The sequence below is a fragment of the Mus pahari genome, chromosome 13 (assembly GCF_900095145.1).
Source record: "Mus pahari chromosome 13, PAHARI_EIJ_v1.1, whole genome shotgun sequence".
Lineage (NCBI taxonomy): Eukaryota > Metazoa > Chordata > Mammalia > Rodentia > Muridae > Mus > Mus pahari.
The window spans coordinates 75,423,490-75,448,512 of NC_034602.1; the positions used below are offsets into that span (position 1 = coordinate 75,423,490).

The following is a 25,023-nucleotide window of genomic DNA, read 5'->3' on the forward strand; positions in this document are numbered from 1 at the left end:
GGACAGAAAGGGAAAGAAATAAAAGGTTCAGAAAGAGCCATACACATTTTCTAATGCTACCTTGGCAGTACTAGAAAAAAAATACTAATAGTATTAGCCATCATGTCCAGAATGAACTCCTTACGAATTATGACTTAAGCCTGAAAGGCAAAACTCATGTGCTTAGAAGACAAAAGAGAAGATTCCCCAGGCTGGGAATGAGGTTTTTATTATGGAACAAAAGACTGGTCCTGCTAAGTATCTAACCTTTAGCTTCTGAACAGAAGATATTTACAACTATACGGACAACAAAGAACATGATATATAAAGATCTCCCATGGATAAAATGAAGAAAAACACTGCCAAAACAAAACATAGATGTGCCACATATATGACAAGATACTTTCCAAAAAGGAAGGTTGAAATGGCCAATAAATTTGTGAAAAGGTGCCCCACACCCTGTAATAAGAGATAAGAGGAAACGGTCAATGAAATACAATTGCATGTCTACCACACTATCAAAATGCAAAAGCAAAAACCATACAAACTAATCACAATGTGGAGAAAATAAACTTATCTAATGCTTAGCACAGGGTGATGGTAGGCATTGGGAAGAGGAAAGCAAAGTAGGGAAGGGAAAATGATGTAGTTATACTTTCATTTCAAAACTAGAATATTTCAAAAAAGAGTTATCTATAAACATGCAATTTTTATCCTTGACATTTGCAACTCAAGAGAAATGTGTGTATAAAACACATTTATTATAGAACTGTAATTATCTGGAACTAAATACATCTCATTATTCACAGTCAATACAACAGTCAATAAACTGGAACATTAATACAACAGGACAGTATTACAGCAATGGTAAATAAAGTATGGCTACAACAAACATGGATGAATTATGATAAGAGACACAAAACAATGCAGAATGATTCTTTACATACAGTTCAGAAGCAGCAGAACCAAACTGTTCTGTTTAGATTCACATACATAGCGGAGGTAACTTCAGAAAAACGAGGCAACTGCAACCATTAATACAAAAAGAAGACAATAGTAGTTATCAAGGGTATTTAAAGTGTTTGAGACTGGGAAGAGATTAGGAAGGTTTCTGATACCAATGTTCTATTGATTTCAATATTGGTTAGATAAGAAATTACCTTAAAATTATCCCTTAAACTGTATATTCATATTTTATATACTTTCAACATGCATTTCTCAACTATGAGGAAGCTGGGGTGTGGGGAGTGATGGCTCAGTGGTTAAAATAACTGGTTGTCCTTCCAGAGAGCTTGTGTTTGCTCCCAAGGAATAAAATTGCAGGTCACAATTGTCTGTAATTCTGTCTCAGGGGATCCAACACCCTCTTCTGGCTTCATGAACACTGCATACATGTGGAGCATGTACATGCAGGCAAAACAATTCTCACAAACACACACACACCCAACATACATGTGGTGCATTTCAATGCATGCAAAACAAAGCATACACACACACACACACACACACACACACACACACACACCATTTCAAGATACAGTAAGAGAAAAGGAAACACAAATTGCCTGTTGATATTTCATCTGGCTCCTAAAATCTAAACTTTGATTTTTGTTTATGAGTTGGGAATCAAACCCAGAGCCTTGTGTACATATCTTGTGTACTACAGTTACAACCCCAGCTAGTTTTATTTTTGTATGTTGAAGCTCTCCCCAACAATGTGCCAGGAAAGACAAACTATAAAGTAAAATATAGTGATTCCAAGTTCTACTTCTGGAACAATATGTAAGGAATAAGACACATAACACAATCGCTCCAAATCCTATAAAGAACTGACTTTAGAAACCTCAACTAGTTTCTCTTGGAGTGACTATTTCTGCCCTTTTTTCTTATTTATTTTTGCACCTGTATATTAAAGTTAGGGCTTTATGCTTGCTAAAAAGACACTCCCTCTTTGGTTTACATGCCCCGTACTAAGTCTGCTTGCAAAGCAAAAAAGCGAGGAGAGAGTAGCAGCATTAACCACAGAAGAAGAAAAAGAGGTATAATTAAATCCTCTGCAATGAACCACAGAGCATGGTTTAGAATGACACCTAAAATTTCTGACTTTTAGTATTAAAACAAACAAACATACAAACAAAAAACAAACCAAATGGAGTAACTCAACTTTTCTTCTTTCTTTCCTTCTTTTTTGTTTTTGCACTCAGTATTCAATAGCTATATTTTAGTACCAAGAACCTTTTTTTTTTTTTTTTTAGGTTTTTCGAGACAGGGTTTCTCTGTGTAGCCCTGACTGTCCTGGAACTCACTTCGTAGACCAGGCTGGCCTTGAACTCAGAAATCCGCCTGCCTCTGCCTCCCGAGTGCTTAGTACCAAGAATCTTAAAGTACAAAATGAACAACAACAAAAAAATTGTCATTAACTTCACTATGGCTTTCCAGCTCAGTATGATTTAGTAGGGCAGTAATAATCACTACCTACAGAAAAACAAAACCAAAACCCAATGACAAAATGGTTGTGGATATAATTAGAAACAAACTAACCCTGGTTGACTTTATTTACTAAAGCACTCTACAAAGCATGGCTCTTGTTTACTTCCGAAGGTATGTGTAGACGTAAGTAAACAGAGGCAGCTATCGCTTCATGTTTGAGGGTTCCTGAATGATTACCTAGAAAATACATTACTACCAAAGAAGAGAAAACAAAGTGAAAACTGGAAAATAGGACTTCTTTTTCTCATCAAGTTCTAAGCCACAGAGCCTTTGATATTCATGGACTCAATTTATGAACAATGGGAAAGGGTAGGATATAATAAAAACTATAGTTTATTTTAAAGGTAGCCAGTTCTTTAAAACAAATCCTGTCTACTTTTCTCCACTTCTGAATGAACAGAACATTTTATTACACAAACTCACCCCATTTCCCAACTGGACACTTCATAAAAGGAGGAAATAGAAAGCTGGTTACCACAGAGATCATAAATTGTTTGTAAATGGAAAGAAAGTATAGAGTGTAAAGTGATACCATTGGAGTTAATACTGATGCAATCTAAATTTTAATTCATCAAAGTATTTAGTAATGGTCTTAATAGGAGCTCCAGGCAAGTAACTTCCAGAGGCTGTAAGCACTTGTTTAGAATGCATGATAACCCTTGTAAAAAAGACTCACTTGCTGTTTTCACTGATTTTACAGTCAAGTACTGTTTATATATTTTAATGGACCCAATTATATCATAAGTAGCAACTGTTCATATCAGGAAATGGAGTATTTCTTTCAGTAAAGAAAAATCTGAAAAAATATATATATTTTTTTCTATTTCAGTCAATTCCCAATTTGGGAATGAAGAGTGCAATGACATGCCTCCTTTAAAAAAAAAAATACTATATATATATAAATTTCCATTACATTGCTGGAAAGGGGGAAAAAAAAGGCAACCATATTAATTTGTAACTTTTATCTATTTCTAAGAATATTCCCTTTACAAAACATTTTTGGCCTTAAATACTATGACTAGGTTAGACTTCCGGATAAATAAAATAAAGGTATATTAACAATCAAATGATTAGCCATATTTATCTGCTCACATTCATGGATTCTCTATCAGAGTGCATGTAATACTGTTAACATTTAGTCCAAGTTAACATGTCATCTTACCTCACTGTTTACAACACTGATCAGATCAGGGACAATCCTGAATTAGGGGAGGGAGTAATATATCACACTGTTAGCACAGGCAGCAGGACACTAACTGTAACTACAGTTTCCAATCTCTACTCATCATCTATCTATCTGCCACCCTTCTTCCTCTCAGCTATGGAATTTTCAAAGTCTAATCATGTAAGCAGCACAGTGCCACACTATTTATACTAAAATAATGGGTCTCAAATACCAAATAAAAAAGAAAACCCTGAAGTAGGATTTAGCTTTCTGAATAGTACAAATTCACTATTTTCAATTTCTTCATCTTTATTTCTTCTGGTCATAGATAAATGATTTCTTGTTCCTTCGTTCATCCACAGGGCTTAATAAACAATCGTGTAAGCATTAGAAAATGGTATTCCAGTTCAAAGGTGCTGTGATCATAACCGCAGGAAGCAACAAATGTGTACTATGCTTCAAAATGTTTTGTAATTCTCCACTCTAATTAAGTTCCCTACTGATGGTTCCCTTACATTAAGGCAAAAAGAAATCCACAGTATTCTGAGCTGAGCTTCTGAATTAAGTACACTTTCCAAAATAAAGTAGTCCTGGAGTATCTCCGTAACAATGTTACTCATGAGTGTCATGACTGAAGTAGTATCTCACTGGAGGGCCTGGCAAATCTTCATCTCCATCAGCGTCTGGGGCAAATGACACAGTAAGATCCACATATTTCTTCTCAGTGGAAGGTTTCACAAGTTTGTGCATTCTAAGAATAAGCAAAGATAAATACTTTGGTGATTTGATTAAATGAAAGAACTTTTTGTTACTTAGTACTAGTCAGAGATTGAACTTGCATATATACTTTAAAATATTAATAATCTGCCTATTCTTACACATTAATTTTTCCTTACTAAAAGCTCCAACTTCAAAACATGTATCTAATAGGACGTCTTCTGGATATGACAAAAAATAAACACAAATCCCAAAGAGTAATGCAGTGATTCTTCCTACACTTCCTAGTTTAGAGACATCACGGATCCTCTAGCATTCTTTTTAAAGAAAAAAAGTAAGTTTCATCAGAATCTTAAAATACAAACTGCCCACAGCCTATTCTTTATTTTATTGATTTGTGACGGGGGTGGGTGGGGGTGTAGCTGTTGTAGTCTCCTCTCTGAGCAGAGATAAGGAATCCGTGAAGGAAGAGTAAGTCAGGTGTGGTGGGTGGGCAGTGGAATCTTGCAGCTCTGACTAGCGATCAGGTTGCTTTTTTAGTTATGCAGGTTTAGTAGAACAAAGACAGAGTAATGATTATCTGAGAAGTACAGATGGTATTACTTTGTCTCCAGATATGTGATTTTTCATTTTGTGTCTGGGGTTACAAGTTCAGTTATAATTAGAAAGTACAATTATAATATGCCATTTTTATTATTAGCCCTATAACTACAATTCAAATACTCTAAAGACTGTCTCCATGAAAGCAAACACGTTGTTACATGATAGCCTGCTTTTAAGCTGTCAGTATTTAGAGTTTTAAACAGATAAACAGAAAATAACTGAACTGGTCTTTTCTATGAACAGCAAATACTAACACCTAACTCCTCTTGTTTATACCCTTTCATCATCTAAGGTATACAGTAGGAAAGGTTTTTAGTCTATCCATCTTACTTACCGAGTTCTACTCCTCCAGGGGGGTACCCTGTATGATTCCTTATGTTTAAACTATACTTTTGGGGAGCTCTAGGTGTACTGTAAAAAGAGGCCTTAAATCTGTTACCAAGTCAACTGCCAGTTGGAGTTTGTCAGCTATTTCTAAGTTTTCCTGTTCCAATTATACTGTTTCAGTTTGCTTAGGCCTCATAGAGAAATTCCTAGCTTTGTGCTTCTCTGAGCGTATCATGGTTTCCATGGCATAAGGAAGACTTCCAAATAGGGCCAGATATAATTACTTCCCTAAAAGCAGGAGGAATATTAAGTTTATGACTTTCCTAAAAAGATTCAGATATAATTTTCTCAGGAAAAGACATAAAAGGAATCATAACAGAAAGCCCCCTAAGAATGCAACATGCAGAGACCAAAACCTAAAAGTGAGAGACAGAAAAACAGCGATGACAGCATTCCATTTAGCTTTGCTGGAACTGTGTCAAGTAGCTGTGCTGGCTTCATGACTCTCACTACTTCCAGTAGATATGGCTATGCAAGGTTTGGCTGCCAGGCTATGAATTATGTTATCTATTTAATCCCCCATGAAAGCTCTATCCATTTTACAAAGATACTTTGTTCCATACATAACTTCACTCTTTTTACCATTCACATCCGTATCACCTGACTTTCCAAAGAGATCATGTGTATTCTTTTTATTTTTCAATATGCATACGCTGTTTGCTTTTGCCTCCTTGAAATGCTCTAAGGAAACCTAACCCGAAACAGGTTTGATTTAACAAAGTCCATGGTATGATGTCATTATAATGATGATTTTAGTTACAGTCTGAATTAATAATCAATGTGCCAGTTTCTCTGAGTAGACTATTTGATATCAGGGATGTTTGTATAATAACAAATAGTAAGAACTAAAAGTTATGAAATATTTTTCCTGTGCTATTACCTTTTTAGGACGTACTAACACTTTAACACTGAATAGCTATGGGAACAATCATGGAATAGAATTTATGTTTCAAAGCTACTCAAGGAAACAAAACTATTAATAAATAACCACCTAAGCCTGCGAACATAAGTCTTTATAAAGCCAAGCTCATGCTCTTAATCCATTGTTCTCATTCACTGTTCTAAAGTGTCCAGTCACTTAGGTAATCAATAAATACCTGCTAAATTAGGGATCACACACTGACCAACTCTCATGTTACTTTGCAGCAAATTTAAAATTACTAACCAATTCATAACCATAAATTTCACTTACATCTAGGTGGCAGACATCATAAGAACTCTAAATACAGCTCTTAAGTTCTCTAAAAGATACTTTGGAGTCTTAATAAAAGCAACTATAAGACAAATTAATGCTTACTAATATAACCATTTTTAAGGTGAAGATGATTAAGATAATTATAGTGTATATGATTAACTTCAACTGATAACCAAAAGTTGAGAGTTGGTAAAGAAAATCACTGCATAGGTAGTATGAACATTTTTAATCATGGCTATTTTGTGCCAGGTATTGGTCTAACTGATTGAGATACAACAATGAAGAAATCTAATAAAGATTTATATCTTGTAAAAGCTAGTTTGTAGTGTGAGGGGAGAATATAATGACAGAAATAACAATACAGGCAAAATATGTTGTAGCTATTACATAATGGAAAGTGCTATGAAGAAAGAGGTAAAGGAGAGCGTAGGGACGGTAAGCGTTTGCTGTGCAAGCACGAAGATGTGAGCTTGTTCCCTAGAAACCACATAAAAAAAGATAAAAGGGGCAGCATTTGTAGTTTCAGTATTGAGGAGGTTTACAGAGACTGCTGGCCAGTCAGGATGGCCAAGCTAGCAAGCCAGCTCTAGGTTTTGTTGGAGACTTTACTCCCTAAACAAGGTGGAAAGTAGCTGAGGATGATAACTGACATCATTTATACCTTTATACACACTCATACGTGTGACCCTACAGTCTACAGCACATACCACACACGTCCCTGTGTACACAGACACACATGCACATGAAAATAGGTTGGTTTTCTGAAAAGATAAACACAGTTGCCATACTCTTAGTCAAACTGACTCAAAAAAAAGAGAGAAAAGATCCAAATTAATAAAATTGGAGATGGAACTGAGATATTCCAACAGATAAAATTATAAGACACACCTTAAAAACATATTTCACTATGTTGGGAAATCCAAACGATATAGATTAATTTCTAGATGTATGTGGCCTAAGTTAAACCAAAATGACATAAAGAACTTAAACTGATCTATAACGAGCATCAAGATTGAAGTGGCAACTAAAAAAAAAAAAAAAAGTTCAGAACCAGATTGGTCCACTGCAGAACTCTACCAGGCTTTGAAGGACTAAAACTAATCTTTCTCAGATATAGAAAAAGGAATAGTTCCAAAGCCACATTGCAAAGCCACTCCTTCCTTGTCACCAAACCAGACACACACACACACACAAGTTACCATTCAATCTCTTTTATGAACATAGATGAAAAATTTCTCATTAAAGTACTAGCAAACTACATTCAAGAACACATCAAAAAGATCATTCATCATGATCAAGTTTGCTTAATTCTAGAGATCCAGAGATAGCTAAACATAAACAATACAATAAATGTAATATATTACATAAATAGAATTTATAAATCACATGGTCATTTCAATAGACGTAGAAAAGGCCTTTGACAAAACCCAACATCCTTTCATGATAAAAACCTCAAAGAGGCTAGAAATAGAGGGAATGTATATCAGCATAATAAAGGATATATATATATATACACACACACACATACATACAGTGGGATAGGAGAAAATTCAAAGTATTTACACAAAGATCAAGAATAAGACATCTGTTTAATATAGTGTTTAAAGTCTTAACCAGAACAGTAAGATAAGAAAAAGAATCAAAAGTGATTTAAAACAGAAAAAAGAAACCCTTCTTTGTAGAAGACATGCTCATATACCTTAAACATCCCACCACAAAACAGAGCTAGCTGATAAACATTTTCAGCAAAGTGGCAGAAAACATTAACATGCAAAAATCATCAGCCTTTCTATGATGACATATTGAGAAGCAAGCAAAGGAAACACTTTCATTCACAAAACTACAGAATACCCTAGAATAAACAAAACAAGGAAGTGAGACCTTTATAATGACAACTTTAAAACAGTGAAAAAGGAAATCAGAGAACCTCCTATGTTCAAGAATCAACTGTGAGCATGGCCATCATGTCAAAAGTAATCTACAGGCTCAATGCAATCCCCAACAAAATCCTAAGGGCATTTCTCAGAGAGAGAAAAAAAGAAAACCTTAAAATTCATATGGAAATATAAAAGACCCTGAAGAGGCAAGTAATACTGGGCAGCAGATAGATAGATAGAAAGTGGTGATATCACAATACTTGATTTGAAGTTACACCACAAAGCCATTAAAATGGCACATCAGCAGACATGTACATCAGAAGAAGAGACTAGAGGAACCAGTTATAAGCATCTATAGCCACATCATTTTTGATTAGGATGCCAAAAACACATACTGGAGAAAAGATAACTTCATAAAAAACAGCTTCAGAAAGTGGATGAAGAATGGAATTAGATTCTTTTTTCTTAAAATAAAAAAGTATCAATTCCATATGGAGCAAAGATCTTTTTCTTTTTTAAAAAAGATTTTACTTATTTTATGTATATGAGTACACTGTAGCTGTCTGCAGACGCACCAGAAGAGGGCATCAGATCCCATTACAGATGGTTGTGAGCCACCATGAATTCAGGAGCAATAGTGAATGGGGAAACTGCATGTGTTGAGATTAGGTGATGACTAATCTTTTTATATAAATTCCAGTAACTTCTTTGCTTTCCAGTGTGAATGGAACTTACATTTTGATTTTCATCACTCTTCTGCACGTATGTTAAATACTTACGTTAACTTTAGCCTTTTTGCATGACCTGGCATTACAGGGACATAAAGCATTTTGACTCCTTGCACCACCATTGTCGGCTCAATTCCATACTTTTCCTAAAAGTAAACACCAAAGGAAACAATCAGAGCCTCATCCAAAGGACACCGGTAAAATGTTTTCTATCTACCAAAAAGAGGGCAGGTTTATATAAATATTAGCTATACCTTCCAACAGCTTTATAGGTTAAAAACTATAGTGGTTATCAGTGGTTTCACTTTTCTCAGTTAACCAGAGCCTAAAAATATTGAATGGAAAAATCTCAGAACTAAACAACTTATGTGCATCCCCAGTATTGGAGGCTGCACCTAGGGCTAGATGCATGTCAGCCACGTGCTCTTCCACTAAGCCGCAGGCTCAGCCCTTATAATAAACATGTTAACACTGAACTGGATGCCCTTCTAGGCAGGGTGGTAAAGTCTGACGCTGTCCTCTAACACCCAGCGTGTGAAGCAATTGTTGGTCCAGTACACTCACATGTTTGACCTATCAGTTGCTTTAGTAGCTGTCTTTTATTACTTGAATGACTTCTCTAGTGCTAGTGTTTTAAGTAAGCTCTGTTTCAAAATATAGCACTTTTCAACCTGTGAGTTATGGCCCCTTGGGTGTCAAATGACCCTTTCACAGTGGTCGCTTAAGACAATTGAAAACAGATATTTACATTATGATTCATAACAGTAGCAAAATACAGTTATGCAGTAGCAACAAAAATAATTTTATGGTTAGGGGTCACCACAACATGAGGAACTATATTAAAGGGTTGCAGCATTAGGAAGGTTGAGAATCACTGACTTAATAGAAGGCACAATGTGCGACGAGACTGACAATTCAGACACGCCAAAGGGAAACCGAAAGTGCTTCCTTGGAAAGTAGAGTTCTCAATGTCAGAGGGAAGAAAACAAAATATCAGAGGCTCAGGTTAGGATCTACTGTAAAGGCGGGCGTGGTGGCACACGCCTTTAATTCCAGCACTTGGGAGGCAGAGGGAGGCGGATTTCTGAGTGCGAGGCCAGCCTGGTCTACAGAGTGAGTTCTAGGACAGCCAGGGCTACACAGAGAAACCCTGTCTCGAAAAAACCTAAGATAAGCAATCTTGAAAGAAATTCTGTCATTACAGTATGGGTTCTACTATAATACTCTTGTTATTCTTGTAACATCTTATTTGTAAACTATACTATGTAAGTATATACAGGATACAGGAGTGAACCTGATAAAGAATTTAGTACTATTATAGCTTCAAGGACATACTAGAGATCCCATATATTAGGAGGCACATTACACAAAAACCACAGACTTCAGGGTACTAATGAAAGGAAGGAAATGAAAATATCCTACTTTGACAGCATTTATGAAATCTGAGAGGGTGAAATCTTCTTTTCCATGTACAGTCCATCTGTCCCAAATTGTAAATGATAATCCATTTCTGTTGTTGAAATATATCAAGAACACAAATATTAAAATCTATTTCTATTAGTAGTAATACATTTCCTGCAGTCCATTATTTATTATTTAGAAATTAATGTTATGGTGGTGGGGTTTATAATTTCTAAAATAGTCAATACATACAGGTAACCACTTTTATCTGTGTTTAGTATATTTTTTGCAGTGACTCATTTCAAGTATGTATTACAAAGTACCCTCATTTTCTTTTTAATACTTTAGTTCACACAAAGTAATGAGTTTAGGACAATGTCATGCACATATACCATTGTTTTTTTACTAATGTCTATGACTCTCCTTCATTTCCTTCTGATCCCCTCCTTCCATTTATACAATCTTTTCGTTTTCATGTCTTACACACTATATAGGTATATAGCTATGTTATATGGTGTTTCTTTCTCTCTGTGTGTGTCTATGTTTATGTATGTACATACATGTATCTCTTTCTTTTTAAGTAGCTGAAGGGGTTTCAAGGTGTAGATGTTCTAGCCATTGATAATTGAACAATCTAATTGCTCAAATCACTGCATGTCATAAACATGCCACAATGATTATCTTGGCTTATATGTGATTTGGCATGTGTGCAAATGTTATGTAAAAGTCAGAAACATAACACCTCACTTTATTTTGAATGGATAACAGTATTTTGTGTTCTTGTAAGTAACGTATGAGCATAATATGGATTAGCTCTTCCTAATAAGATTTTTCTACTGTCATTTCTGGCTGTGGTCAACCTGAAATGTCAAAAGCAAAACCTCAAAGAATTGTTTTCTGTTGTAATAAATGTATGGAAGTAGATAGTAAGTTTCACAGTCTGATAGGACCATAATCAGACAAGAATGGCTTTAAAATTATCCAAGTTAGGAACCAAGTATAATGCTAAGTGGTGTGGCAAATCAACTGCTTTGAGAACTCTTTGGCTAGTTTACTTAGAGATAATTTATCAACATGAGGTTTGACTGGGTCCTGAAATAGTAGGAAGGATTAACAAAGACAGAAGAAATAGAGATGAAACCCAGTATTTTACCTTTTTAAAGGTAGAATACTTTATTTTTTTCTTGTTATATTAGCAAAACAGACTTTCATACATACCTGATTTCAGTTTTTCTTACTTCAGATGTCTCTGTAAACACTATTATTGGAATGGCTAAATTAAGGAAACAGTTTTTGTAAGCGTCAAAGGGATAGCCACCAGCTACCTTGATCATCTCCAAAGCAACCTAGATAAGAGAAGGTGATCTGATTATCTGAAGAGTCTAAAACTACTTGGGAACGTAATTGGTCTTGTTATTTTCCAAGGTTCAAACATTTCTCTGTAAATAGTATGAACAGCTATATGATTGCAACAACATACATTTCTTATTTAACTGACCTGTATAAAATAGTACGAACAGCTATATGATTGCAACAACATACATTTCTTATTTAACTGACCTGTATATTTTTAGTAGTTTACGTTTTTTTTTAAAATTTTTTCATAATTTTCATTTTAGTAATTTACTATTATATTTTTAAATTTTACTATTATATTTTTAAATTCTAAGGAACATTCAATGTATTTTATTTTGTCTTTTTTTTTCTTCCAGAACTGAGGACTGAAAACCCAGGGCCTCTGAGCTAAATCCCCAGCTCCATCAATATATTTAAAAAAGAACTTCAAACACGTTTTTCTTTCTTTAAAGTAAATATGCTTTAGTTAAAAGTTACAAAAATATACACACTTGGTTGGTACAACATGAAGTTTTAACACAAGTAAGTAGCTTGGGTAAATACCACAAAAATTGTAATTATTTTATTCTCTTAGTAGATAAAATTTAGTAGTATATTAATTTATTTGTTTTAATGTCATTTTGAAATTTTGTGCCCAAATATTTTAATCATCTGAATTTGAAAATGTTAGAGAAAATATATATTCTAAAACACGTAACAAAGTAATCCTTTTATGGAAAATTCTGAGCCAGCCCACACATGGCATTATTGAAATTAACCTGTACTGACATCTAAAACAGCAACAAATGATTTTTTTTACACATTCTATAATTCTCCATTAGTATGGCATTTTAATTGGAATTAAATTAAATTTAAATGGAATAGATTCACATATGTCCAGCCTATTCCATATACAGCAAACACACAAAACTAAAGCAACCTAAAACCAATCAATACAGGGACTGATAATTGACTCTAACTTTAGAGTACCAATACAGTACAGCATAATAAAAGGTCATAATGATGATTCTCAAGTACTTACAATATTGAGAATACCTACTTTGCACGGAGGCTAACAAGATTCCTGTGGCGTACTGGAGGGAAAAGTGACAGGATATCTGGATGCTTCTCTGTTGCCCTCAGTTCTGTGCTTTGGGAGGATGGGGATACTCCATCTTCTTTTCTGACCCTGTCCAACTGCCTCTGAGTATTCAAAATCAAGTACTCTTCTGATTCCATAACTCACTCTGGGACCTCAGGATTTCTGCATGCTGAACTCAAAATCCAGGGGATCTTGAAGTGTCCCCTGGGCTCCAGGTCCTGTTTCTCAGCTGGCTATTGGGGTGGGTCCATTCTTTCCACTGCCCCAAACCCAGGAGGGAACGAAATGTTATTGGGACTACTGTCAACTATATCCTATATTGAGCTTATTATGTTTATAAATGTAGGACCAAGATATATACCTTATTGTATTTTTAGAAATATCTTGAAATTTTAAATTAGAATATCAAACTTTTTATCCCTTCATCTCTTAAACCTGAGTGGCAAACTAAGGTTGGTAAAGTGTGGGAGAAACAAGCATTTTTAAAAGAATAAGCTTACCAAGCCAGAAACTGCAGCGGTAGATGTTGCTATAGCAGGTATAATTTTACCAGCTATGCGTTTAGTTTTAAAACGGTCAGCTGGTTCAATGCTATACATTTTGGCTCGAAGGTTGGAAGCAGCTGTGATAAAATCTATGTGTCCATTACTGTCATCATCTTTTTCAAATGAAAGCACTGTCATCTGAAGGTCACCTGACCAGAACAACCAGACAATGTTCTCTAGTTAGTGGTAATAGCTTTATGAGGTAAAAAGCAATGCACAATGTGCATATGCATACAATTTTCAAAGAACAAGATTTTTAATAAGGAAATACACAAGTTACCAAGCTGAAGGACCCACCGAAAGCATTTCTCAATTAATATAAAGATATTCATCATAAAAATCTTTGTTATTAATCAATTGAAAAATATATAAAGAACAAGGCAACTGAAGTTAGAAAAGAACATGAAAAAAAAATATTAAAAAAAAAAAAAGGCCAGGCATGCCTTTAATCTCAGCGCTTGGGAGGTAGAGGCAGATGAATTTCTGAGTTCGAGACCAGCCTGGTCTACAAAGTGAGTTCCAGGACAGTCAAGGCTACACAGATTAAACCCTGTCCCAAAAAAAAACCAATAAACAAACAAACAAACAAACCCCCCCCCCCAAAAAAAAGAACATGAAAACCATGACTTTAATACCACTAAACTAGAAGTTAATGTATAAAAAATAGTAAATAGATAAATAAGAAAGCAATTTGCTACATTATTTGCTTCTAAGTGAAGTATAAAAGTAAATCTTTGGAACTAATAAGAATTAACTGCATAAATATTACTTTGAAACATGTTCTGACAACTAACAAAGTCATTTATGTATCTTTTTGAATACTTCTAGATTAGTAAATTCTAGTATCACTTTAAATACTATAAACAATACATTTTTTCCCTGAAATTTTACTGGTTCACACATGAATTCACAGAATTTTGAGCAATACTGATTCCTCTAATAAAAGACGGTAAGCATTCATAAGCAGATGAACAATTAACAATTAACTCTGCTTTTAAAGAATTAAAAGTTCAGGTTTAATAATGGTATTTTTAAAATCAGTTTGTACTCCTAGTCAGCAATTGAGACAATTAGGTAGCTCTGTAGGCAAAAGAACTTGTTCCATAGCATGAGAACCCAACTGTCAGGCCTCGGACTACCACACACAACTGGACAGACGACACAGTGAGTGGATCTACAATCCCAGCACTTCTATGGAGAGAAGGGAGGCAGAGAAGGAAGATCCTTGGAAATCTGTAGGCCACCTAGCCTGGTACATACAACAGCAAACCAACAAAGAGCTTCTTTCTTAAGCAAGTCGGAAAGCAGGACTAATGCCCAAGTACCCAAGTTTATCCTCTTACTTGTGTGTGTGTGTGCCATGGCATGTGTACACTCACATGGTCATCTACATATAGTTATTCATATTCTCATAGTCTCTCTCTCTTTCTGTTACACACACACACACACACACACACACACACACACACACACACACAGAGAAACCCTGTCTCAACAAAACAAAACAACCCCACAACAACAAAAAACCCAACACCCCTCCCCGCAAAACAGAAAATTTTATGATGATTCATTCAGCTATTATGATTGAACTTATCAATATGGCTCTTTGGGAAAGTAGGTCTATCTTGTCCATGTTATTTTAAAGAGTCCCTCTTACTTTTGGTAGCTTTGTTAGAGGAAAGAACCTTTTCTAGTTGGAAAACAGCATTCCTTTCATCTTCACTGGAGACAGGAACATGGTCGGGTTTCCTTGCAGTTTCGTCTGTTTGAACAACCTTTAAACATATGTGTACTTGTTCATTACTATTATCACGTGATTACTATTATCAACTTTACATCCAAGTTTGACTATGACTTATCTTATTTACTTATTTAATGAAATCATAACAAAATATTTCCTCAATGCTTCTGATCACTAATCATTATGGCCTAATTTATTCTTGCTTAGTAATAAGATTTTAGTGTTTTGTTTACTATTTCCATATACTAGCATGTTTATATTATAACCTTGGCCTCTACCTTGGTCACTGAGAGACCACTAGCATTTCTAAAACAATTTATTTTTCTTACTGGAGTTTGAAAAATTTCTTATTTTAAACTGAACAGCCTGTGTGATAGATATTTTAAAATTTCTCACTTAAATGAAGTTGATTCATACAGAAAAAATGGAAATGTTTGCAAAATGTATAATATGACCTATAAGTACTTGCTAATTACTGAGTAGTTCTTTTCTAAAGAACACATCTTCCTTCATATACCAACTACAGCATCATTAGTGAAGCATATACCACAACTGATTTATCTTTAAATTAACCAGCAGACAGTCCAAAGGATAAGTAGATGTTTTCAAACCAAAGAATGTCTCCATGATTTTTAAAGTACTATTTATTTTAAAAATTTACTAAATTATATTCTGAGATAATAAACATCATAAACATTTATGATGTATAAAGAATCAATAAAATAGAAACTTCTGCCTGCCATCATGTCTACTATTCTGGCTGTCACATCTAGAACTACAAGAGCATATTGACCTTAAACCTGTAGTGCAAGCTATCTTAAGGAGTTGTACAACAGTCTATATTAAAACTTTATACTGTTCAGGGAAACCTACTAGGCCTGAACTGCCATACCAGCAGAAGCAATGCAAGTCAGAAAACATACCAGAGTGTGTTTCCTGGGCTTTAGTTTAGCTTTGCCAAAGAGAAATATGGGTTGGAAACTTTTCTTATAAAAGTGATACCACTTTGTCCTTAATTTACTAAATTATTATGTATAGGTTACATGTCATGAATATTTTATTCAGAAAACTCATCCACTTATGTAAAAATCTACTGGCTACAAAGATCCCTTTCTATGAAATAAAAATGTAGGATGCCTACACATATCACTTCCTTGAGGAAGGTTATTTCATGGTTAATTTTTAGAGTATATAAAAGAATAGTATATAGTAAATCTATAAAAAAGAAAAATACTTTATGCACATAAAATTTATTTTTTTTCTTCAAACTTTCCTATTTTCACTGCCTACTTCTCAGGTTCTGATGCTTTCTAAGATATTTTCTGGGCGTAATTATTAGACCAATTTTCCATCAATTTGGTAGCATAAATAAGTGCCACAATGGTACCAAAACTAAAATGTGTTTGAATGTCATGGCAAGCTACAGTCGAACACATCACACATACTAGCATTATATGACTCCTCAGTGATGTCTTGCAACTCTGTATCATTTACTGACTTTTCTACTCTGCTCTCAACTACTGTATACTCTATGTTCTATGTTCAGTTTCCTACCTTCATCCCAAACTGTTAAACTTATTTATTTCACCTAAGAAACTAGCAGTCTTTCCCACAGCTCCTTTTAACTTCAAATCTTGAGAACTTCTGTCAGTACTACACCAATATATATGCAGAATCCAGTTCTTATTATCCACTTTTGCCTGTGTTCCTGAAATACCTAACAGGATTCCCTGCTACTCTTCCTTTCCCACCACTTACTGTAAGGACAGGTTTCTGTGTAAGGCTGGAAGATGCTTTTGCCTGTTTAACAACCGCCCAAAAGACAGGCCAGCTAGAGCAGACTTTGGGTGCATTTCTTTCTATAGCCCATCTCTACTCTTTGGAATAAACTATCCCTAAGGGCAAAAACTGTTCACCCTGGAAATTCTTCAGGCTGAGAATGGCATTTGTTATAAACAGCAGTTTAGTAACCACTAGTTATGTGAATAGACTTCTATCTTACCTTGTTGGAAGGCTTGAATTCCTCAATTTTAACTTCTGAAAGAATGTCCATGAGGCTATTCACTGATAAGTCCTGTTTCATAAAATAAGTTAATTTACCAACACATTTCTTCATTAAACACATTATGTTCATACATTGAGAAGCAAGAAACTATAACAGCTCAAGCTGAACCAGATGAACCTGCATCCACATTTACCATTAGGAAGTTCCTAGGAAAAACTGAGACATACTGCTTTTGAGATAGGTTTAGACTTACAACACAAGACTGAACACTATTAGTTTTTCCTAGACCTTTATATGATGTTTTATTTCTAAGAAAGATTAATCTATAACATGCATATCCACACTAAATACTGATTCAGATTTAGGGCATATGTCTATAATCCCAGCAGTTAAGATGCTGAAATGGACGAATCATGAGTTTGAAGGTACTCTTACTAGGTTTATATAATCTACTTAGTAAGAACCCATCTTAAAAAAGAAAACAACAAAAACTAAGATCTTTTTCTTTTTATATTTCTCTAATCAGTTTACTTAAAGGCAGAATTTACTTAACTGTAATATACATTTAAGGAGAAAGCTGAGCTATGCACATGAGCTCTCTCTAAACTATTTGAGTCACACACATGTCTCACAGAATGAGCATGACTCTAAGGAAATGAAAATCAAAGCAAGGCAACACTTTAAGACTTCTGGAAATGAAAGTTAACATTAAAGGAGAAATATTATGTAAAGAGCATCTATCTCTATGAAGTATTTTTAAATTACTATGAACTGGCTCATTTTGACTTCTAATTCAGAGTAACTAGAATAACAGAAAAAGTTGAAAAAAAAAAAGCTATGAACATTTTTATTACCTTTTTTTTAGACAGGGTTTCTCTGTGTAGCCCTGGCTGTCCTGGAACTCACTTTGTAGACCAGGCTGGCCTCAAACTCAGAAATCCACCTGCCCCTGCCTCCCAAGTGCTGGGATTAAAGGCGTGCGCCACCACCACCAGGCCCATTTTTATTAGTTAAGTATGAATGCTTTCACAAATATTTTAACATCTAAATTCAGAAAGAAAAATTAGTTTTCTATTTATCTGAAATACAATGAGTAGACAAGTTCTGCCATTAGAATGGACAGTAAAACAAAATAAAAGATTTTTCTTTTTTAATCCAAAAGAATGATTTTAGCTGGGCATGAAGGTGCATGCCTATAATCTGAGCACTTAGGAGGTAAAAGCAAGAAGACCTGGAGCTCAAGGCAAGTTCTAGCTCATGGCTCAAACATGTGTGAGCTCATGTCTCAAACAAATACACAAAAAGAGACTGAATGATTCTTAACATCTAAATGCAAATTTTGATGCCACCAACTAAGTCAATTCACGTTTGAATCACTTGCTAGAGCTGGAACAGTATCTTACCTTTTCTGAAAATGGAATACAATATACTGTAGCATATAGTTTTGCAGCACTCTGAAGAAAACTGAGGTGCCTTTTTAAATGAAATCAAAAATAAAGCAGTTTGAATGGCAGTTTTAAAGAAGATATTTAAGTCAGTAGGAAATACAGTCTTCATTTTAATTAACACTTAAGAACTACATTTAAAATCTGATTTGAAGAATTAAATTTTACCCCTTTTAAAATTAATACAATGAAATTCTGGTTTAGACTAAAACAACAAAAGGAAATACCAAATGTCCTTTTGATACAAAAACACATGTTAAAACACTATATTCAAGTAGTCATCAGGAATAATCTGATGTTCAGCACTATTAGAATACTTGGAGAAAAGTAATTTTAAATCCTAAGAATATATGTATCAGGTATGAATGAGTATACATTAAATCTGAAACAGCAAAAAAACTTTATTAAAAACAAAAATGGGCATGTCATACTAGAAAGGCAATTTAGTTGAATTCTGAGGGAAGCAATAGCTGAGAAAATTAAGCAAAGTGCTATTTGTAGAAAGGCAGATTAGTGAAGGTAGGCAAAGTATTCGATGAGACTATGCACGCTAAGTGTGACTCTAAAAACAGCATATAGATCCAAGCACTCAGTAAGACACAAACTAAAATCTTACTTGAGTTTTTTATAGAGTAGATAGAGTAGATATTACAAACAGTAAATTTATTTAGCACGTAAATAAATGGATGCACCTCTGTATAGGAAGGATGTGGCTGGCTCTGCTGACTAGAATGACTTGCTAACTTTTGGATTAAGAGACTTAAATTATTTAACACTGAAGAAGAGTCTACAGTATATAACTAAGAAATTTAAAGTTAAAATATACACATATACTTACAAAGGTTCATTTAAATCAAATTTTATTGGAGAAGGTGGCCTTTTTGGTGACTGCCAAAACAAACCTAGTAAAATGATAAAACATTGTTTTCAATAAATATAGGTCTTATACAGTATTTCATATTATAACCTCTTCTCAATGGTTATACTCACTGCCATCTTTCAGCCTTGTGTCAAGAGGAAAACAGTGAAGAAGCTGCAGAGCCTAAAAGAGGAAAAAAAGAATGAAAAAATATCCCCCTTTTTGTTATCTGAAAAAAAAAAAACCCTGAAATACAAAAAAAACCCTGCTCAGTACATATTTGCATATTTTCATTATAAATCAAACAAAAAGTCTAAAAGATGCACAGTGGGGTCTTGTAGTTAGCTTCCTCCTGTCCTGCCTACATCATTATAGTCTTTTTAGAATTACTTGACACCTTTCTCACAATATTGTACACCATTTTGTATCTAAGAGCTAATAATTACAATAAAAAAATATATATCGCATTTAACATTTCAAAATTATATGCTTAAGATGTGCTTGGAAGAGGGTGGGAATATGAAACATCGGTAAACTGATAATGCTTCAACTGAAGTGAAAGGTAAAAAATGATGAATATGGACTGTACTCTATTTTCTTATATTTCCATGGTTCCTTTTATTTCTATACTACTAAAAAAATAAAAAAAATAAAAAAATCAACCAAAACAGGGCTGGTGCTCAGCCCGTAAAACTACTTGCTGCTGGGGCTGGTGAGATGGTTCAGTGGGTAAGAGCACCCGACTCCTCTTCTGAAGGTCCGGAGTTCAAATCCCAGCAACCACATGGTGGCTCACAACCATCTGTAACAAGATCTGACTCCCTCTTCTGGAGTGTCTGAAGACAGCTACAGTGTACTTACATATAATAAATAAATCTTTAAAAACAAAAAACAAAAAAACCCTACTTGCTGCCAAGCATAGAAACCTGAGTTTGATCCCTAGGACCCACATGGTGGAAGGCAATAATTGCTGTTGTCTTTTGACGTCCATAGGAGCACTGTGGCTGTGAACATACTCCACTCCTCTATAAAACAAATCATTAAAAGTGTAGCAAAAAAAAATAAAAAATAAAAACACCAACATTAAAAAAATAAATAAAATAAATTAAAAAATTAAAAACCACAATCACAGAAGATAGTTCAGAAGAAATTTAGTTAGGAGATACAAAGAGTGTGCTGACTGCAAGTCCTTGAAAGTTTAGAGACTAGGCCCTGCTCTGCAGACAAAAAGCTCAAATCAGGCCACAGAATCTCTCCAATCCCAGGTCACCCTGAAAATCACTCCCACCCCAACCCCATGAGGCCCTATATAAGCCAGCCTCCTACTCAGTTCTCTGCTGCTTCTCTGAGCAGGGTCAGTCAACTTCGTGTCTTACCCAATACATCTTTTACATATGGTTTGTTGTTGTACAGTGTGACTTTATGGTATTTGTTGGCATGCTACGCCCACTCCAGTGAAGTCTACCTGTCTGTTCAAAGGCCTGGAGGCAGTCATGAGGCAAAGAGTTTCAAGGAAACTATGCCTCCTGGAACCTTGGCATTCTCATAGCCCATATACTCAAACCCTGTCCCTGCGTTAGTCTGGTGTATGCTCTCTTTCAGTATTGTTTTATTATAAGTGCCTTTAAAGATTGAATTTTGACATAGGTTAGCCTCCACCAGTGTTCCAACATCCTAGAAAATCCTTGAAGCCCATGTGCTTGGAATTCAGTAGGATTCAGTGAGAAGGTTACCTATTCAGTAACATCCAAACTTAATTCTAGTTGAGACAGTGAACTAGAATGCAGAGTGATTACTTAGAACAGTAGCCCAGTCTCACCCAAACAAGGGAATACACAATGGCCTAGCAAGTAGGTGGGTTAACCATGAAAGAGTTAGGGAATCCCCCTGGTTTCTTCACTAGGCCCAAAGGAACTGCATAATCAGGTATTTACTAAGAACCCCTGGTGGTGGGCTTAACAATAGACTAGCATTACACCTGGCTCCATTCTAAGTGGTAAACATGGCCTGGTCCCCACCATCTTTTTTGTTTGTTTGTTTTTTTGAGACAGGGTTTCTCTGTATAGCCCTGGCTATCCTGGAACTTACTCTATAAACCAGGCTGGCCTCGAACTCAGAAATCCGCCTGCCTCTGCCTCCCAAATGCTGGGATTAAAGGTGTGCTCCACCACGCCCACCTGCCATCTTTTGATGTATGCATTCCTTTTGTTTTGTGTCACTGTAACTTGGAGGATGTGTCCTGCCTGGCTTTTCTTGTTTTTTTCTTCTGCATAAAAAAGTCTGGTCTCTGGACATTACATTCAGATTCAACACTCTCTCACTCATGTCGTGTCTGTTTGTCACTCCCGCTCCTGCAGACTCTATGCCCATCTGTCTGAGACTCTGATTCACAGAGATTGAGGAGGGCCCACTGAGCCCAGTCCTTGGCATTGGCACCCAACTGCCAGGATACCTTTCTCCTCAGAACTGTGTCACAATGATAATTATGATAAAAACAGGTGGAATATTAAGAAAAGGAGTCCTATTTTTTGGGAAGTGAGTTTACAATACTTCTCTAAAAACAAACCATACAGGAAGTGAAAACACAAATATATCGTCAAAGACCTTTTCTTTTAAGGATAACTTTATAAAGTAAGGGCTTAAGTGTAAATTAAGAGAGAAGCAAGCAGGGTACTGAGCAGAAGGCAGGATTCATATAGTTTCTTGAGGAGATGGGGATTGGTGGAAGCAAGCTCAGGGATTGGTGGAATTCTTTATCTTTGCTCTGGTCTTGGGGGGTTAAGTCAGGGCCAGGGTCAGGGTGTTCATTCCTTGGTCTTTTTGCCCTACCCCGAGAGATGGATTAAAAAGTATAGGATACAGTCTCTTAGCTATGTGACTGTAAGAATAACAGTGTGAATGAATGTGTGCCTTAGCCTATTTTAAATGCTTTATATGGATTAGCTTATTTAATGCCTAGTGCGTTCTATATGTCTTAATTACTTTAGATTTTTCAGTTGAAGAAAGAATATAAAATGTATTTATGAGTTATGGTTTGAAAAGGAAAAATCAACAAAAATTCCATCTGAATTATCAATCTCGTTTCTATTCTGAACAAACTTAAACGCTTTTTAAATAAAGATTTATTTATTATTATAAATAAGAACACTGTAGCTGTTTTTAGACACACCAGAAGAAAGAGTCGGATCTCATTACAGATGGTTGTGAGCCACCATGTGGTTGCTAGGATTTGAACTCAGACCTTTGAAAGACCCGTCAGTGCTCTTAACCTCTGAGCCATCTCTCCAGCCCAACTGAACAAACTTCTTTAGACTACAGAATTAATGCACTCCATATTACCTAGAGACAAAAGCTATCCAAACCCCAGCTTTGCACACAGGGCCAATTCAGTGCATAGTTGACAAGTCAAGCCAGCAAGTGCAAGCTAAATGTTTCAATTAGTAACACTCACAGAAATTGGTCCTATACTTAGGCGCTACTCTCATTTAACTATTTCTAAAATGCTTGGGGAAGGAAAAGAACAAATATTTTAAGTTTAGAACATTAGTAATAAATAAATGAGCCATGGACAGACATTTAATGTCTCAGAATGTATACTTACCTTATGGTTAAAGTATTTTTCAAACTTTTGTCTTGCTAATTCTACACACTGGGACCAAATTCTAGGTCTTCTGCTAAGTAACTTAATAACTTGAAAACAGCCTTCTAGACTTTGTCCATTTTGTATCTTCTAGAATAAGAGGAAAACGAAGAAAAAGAAAACACTTGATCACAAGCACAAACACATTCCAAAAGGATGATCCAAAGTGACTAACAGACTTGGTATTTTCATTCTTTGTTTCCTGCTTAAGAACTTCTCTCTCTCTCTCTCTCTCTCTCTCTCTCTCTCTCTCTCTCTCTCTCTCTCTCTCTCTCTCTCCCTCCCTCCCTTCCATGAGGAGAGTAGTAACCGAAACTTTAGACTACTTTTTCTTTTTTTTAAAAAAATTATTCTTATTTTATGCACACTGGTGTTTTGCCTATATTGTATGTATCTCTGTGTGAGGGTGTCAGATCCCCTGGTACTGGAGTCACAGACAGCTGTGAGTTGCCATGTGGGTGCTGGCAACTGAATCTGGGTCCTCTGGAAGAGCAGTCAGTGCTCCTAACTGCGGAGGTATTTCCAGCTCACAGATTTAAAGTTTCTTAATTCAAACAATATTTTCATGTTTTCCTATGAGTAACATACTTAGTATCAAAGAGGTCCTTAGTATACAGATATCTAGGAGTAATAGTTAATAAAAAATTGACTTTAGTTGTGTATGATTAAATATAAAGTACTATCTTTAAAGTTGGCCTTATTGTAGTGATTATTTTCTCTTGAATTGACCTTAACCTTTTCCCCAAAGAATTTACCAAACCCTTCTATCTTTTGCTATTTTATCATTATTATCACACCCTCATTTGGTTGAATCACAAAACCTAATGTTTGAAGGTCAGTGACAATTACATACAGTTCAATTAAGCTAAAACAAAACAAAACAATACAACACAAAACAAAACAGGCTATTTATGACCTAATTTCAAGATTCCCAGTACAACGTTTCACTGTGATCAAGTTTTTAATCACTCCTTATTTCTACAGGAAGGTTCTATTATTTTAGTTATCTAGAAAATAAGATTATACTACCATAAGTATCTGCAGTAAAATGCACTCTTTTACCTGTAAGACATCTTCTGCAGAAGGATATGCTTGCCAAAATTTGTTAAACAGTGAAGGCTTGTGGGAGAAGGAACTTTCAAACTGTAAAGGGGAAAAAAAGTTTCAGATATGTTTAGAAGTTATAATATTGCCTTTTCTAATTCAGAGAAGAAAATTCACTAAGAAGAACTTTTACCTTGTCTCTTGCCCACTGGATAGTATGTTCAACAGCTGCTGGAAAGGACTTTAGAGTGCAAAACGGTATTTCCTCTTCTGGGGGGTCTCGCTATTGAAAAATAAAAAGTAAAACCAATTATCTGGCTAAATTTTGAGTCTGATTAGTTTAAATATATGGCCTGTTATACGTTTTCATGTCTGTCATTTACATATTAAAGCAAAAGTTAATTTCTTGGACATTTAACCTGTTCAAAGTCATATGAAAACACAAATCTCATCATTCTTTATCATTGTGTACTTGTGCGGTGTAGCAGAAAGTCCTAATGGTAAATCATAATACATTATTAAGGTTTTTTCCTAGAAAAATCCATGTGACATGTAAAATGTTATAAAACTACTTCTAACTTAGAGAAGTGATTAAGAATCCTTAATATAGAAGCCGGGCGTGGTGGTGCACACCTTTAATCCCAGCACCTGGGAGGCAGAGGCAGGCAGATTTCTGAGTTCTGAGTTCGAGGCCAGCCTGGTCTACAGAGTGAGTTCCAGGACAGTCAGGGCTTTACAGAGAAACCCTGTCTTGAAAAACCAAAA

The 25,023-nt window shown here is 35.2% G+C and overlaps 1 protein-coding gene across 1 annotated transcript in view; it reads right to left on the minus strand.

Moving 5' to 3' along the window:
• Window positions 1-2,280: 2,280 nt before the first annotated feature.
• The window catches only part of Uba6 (ubiquitin like modifier activating enzyme 6), a 64,279-nt gene continuing 41,536 nt past the window's right edge, over window positions 2,281-25,023 (minus strand). The window contains exons 21-33 of the mRNA XM_021210284.2: window positions 24,452-24,541; window positions 24,277-24,357; window positions 23,176-23,304; window positions 19,706-19,757; window positions 19,554-19,617; window positions 18,674-18,743; window positions 17,268-17,339; window positions 15,182-15,299; window positions 13,480-13,673; window positions 11,761-11,888; window positions 10,564-10,651; window positions 9,193-9,287; window positions 2,281-4,385 (exon numbers count right to left, since the gene is read on the minus strand). Of these exons, the coding sequence (XP_021065943.1) occupies window positions 4,247-4,385; window positions 9,193-9,287; window positions 10,564-10,651; window positions 11,761-11,888; window positions 13,480-13,673; window positions 15,182-15,299; window positions 17,268-17,339; window positions 18,674-18,743; window positions 19,554-19,617; window positions 19,706-19,757; window positions 23,176-23,304; window positions 24,277-24,357; window positions 24,452-24,541 (1,320 nt within the window). The 3' untranslated portion in view covers window positions 2,281-4,246. The remainder of the gene's footprint in view (window positions 4,386-9,192; window positions 9,288-10,563; window positions 10,652-11,760; window positions 11,889-13,479; window positions 13,674-15,181; window positions 15,300-17,267; window positions 17,340-18,673; window positions 18,744-19,553; window positions 19,618-19,705; window positions 19,758-23,175; window positions 23,305-24,276; window positions 24,358-24,451; window positions 24,542-25,023) is intronic.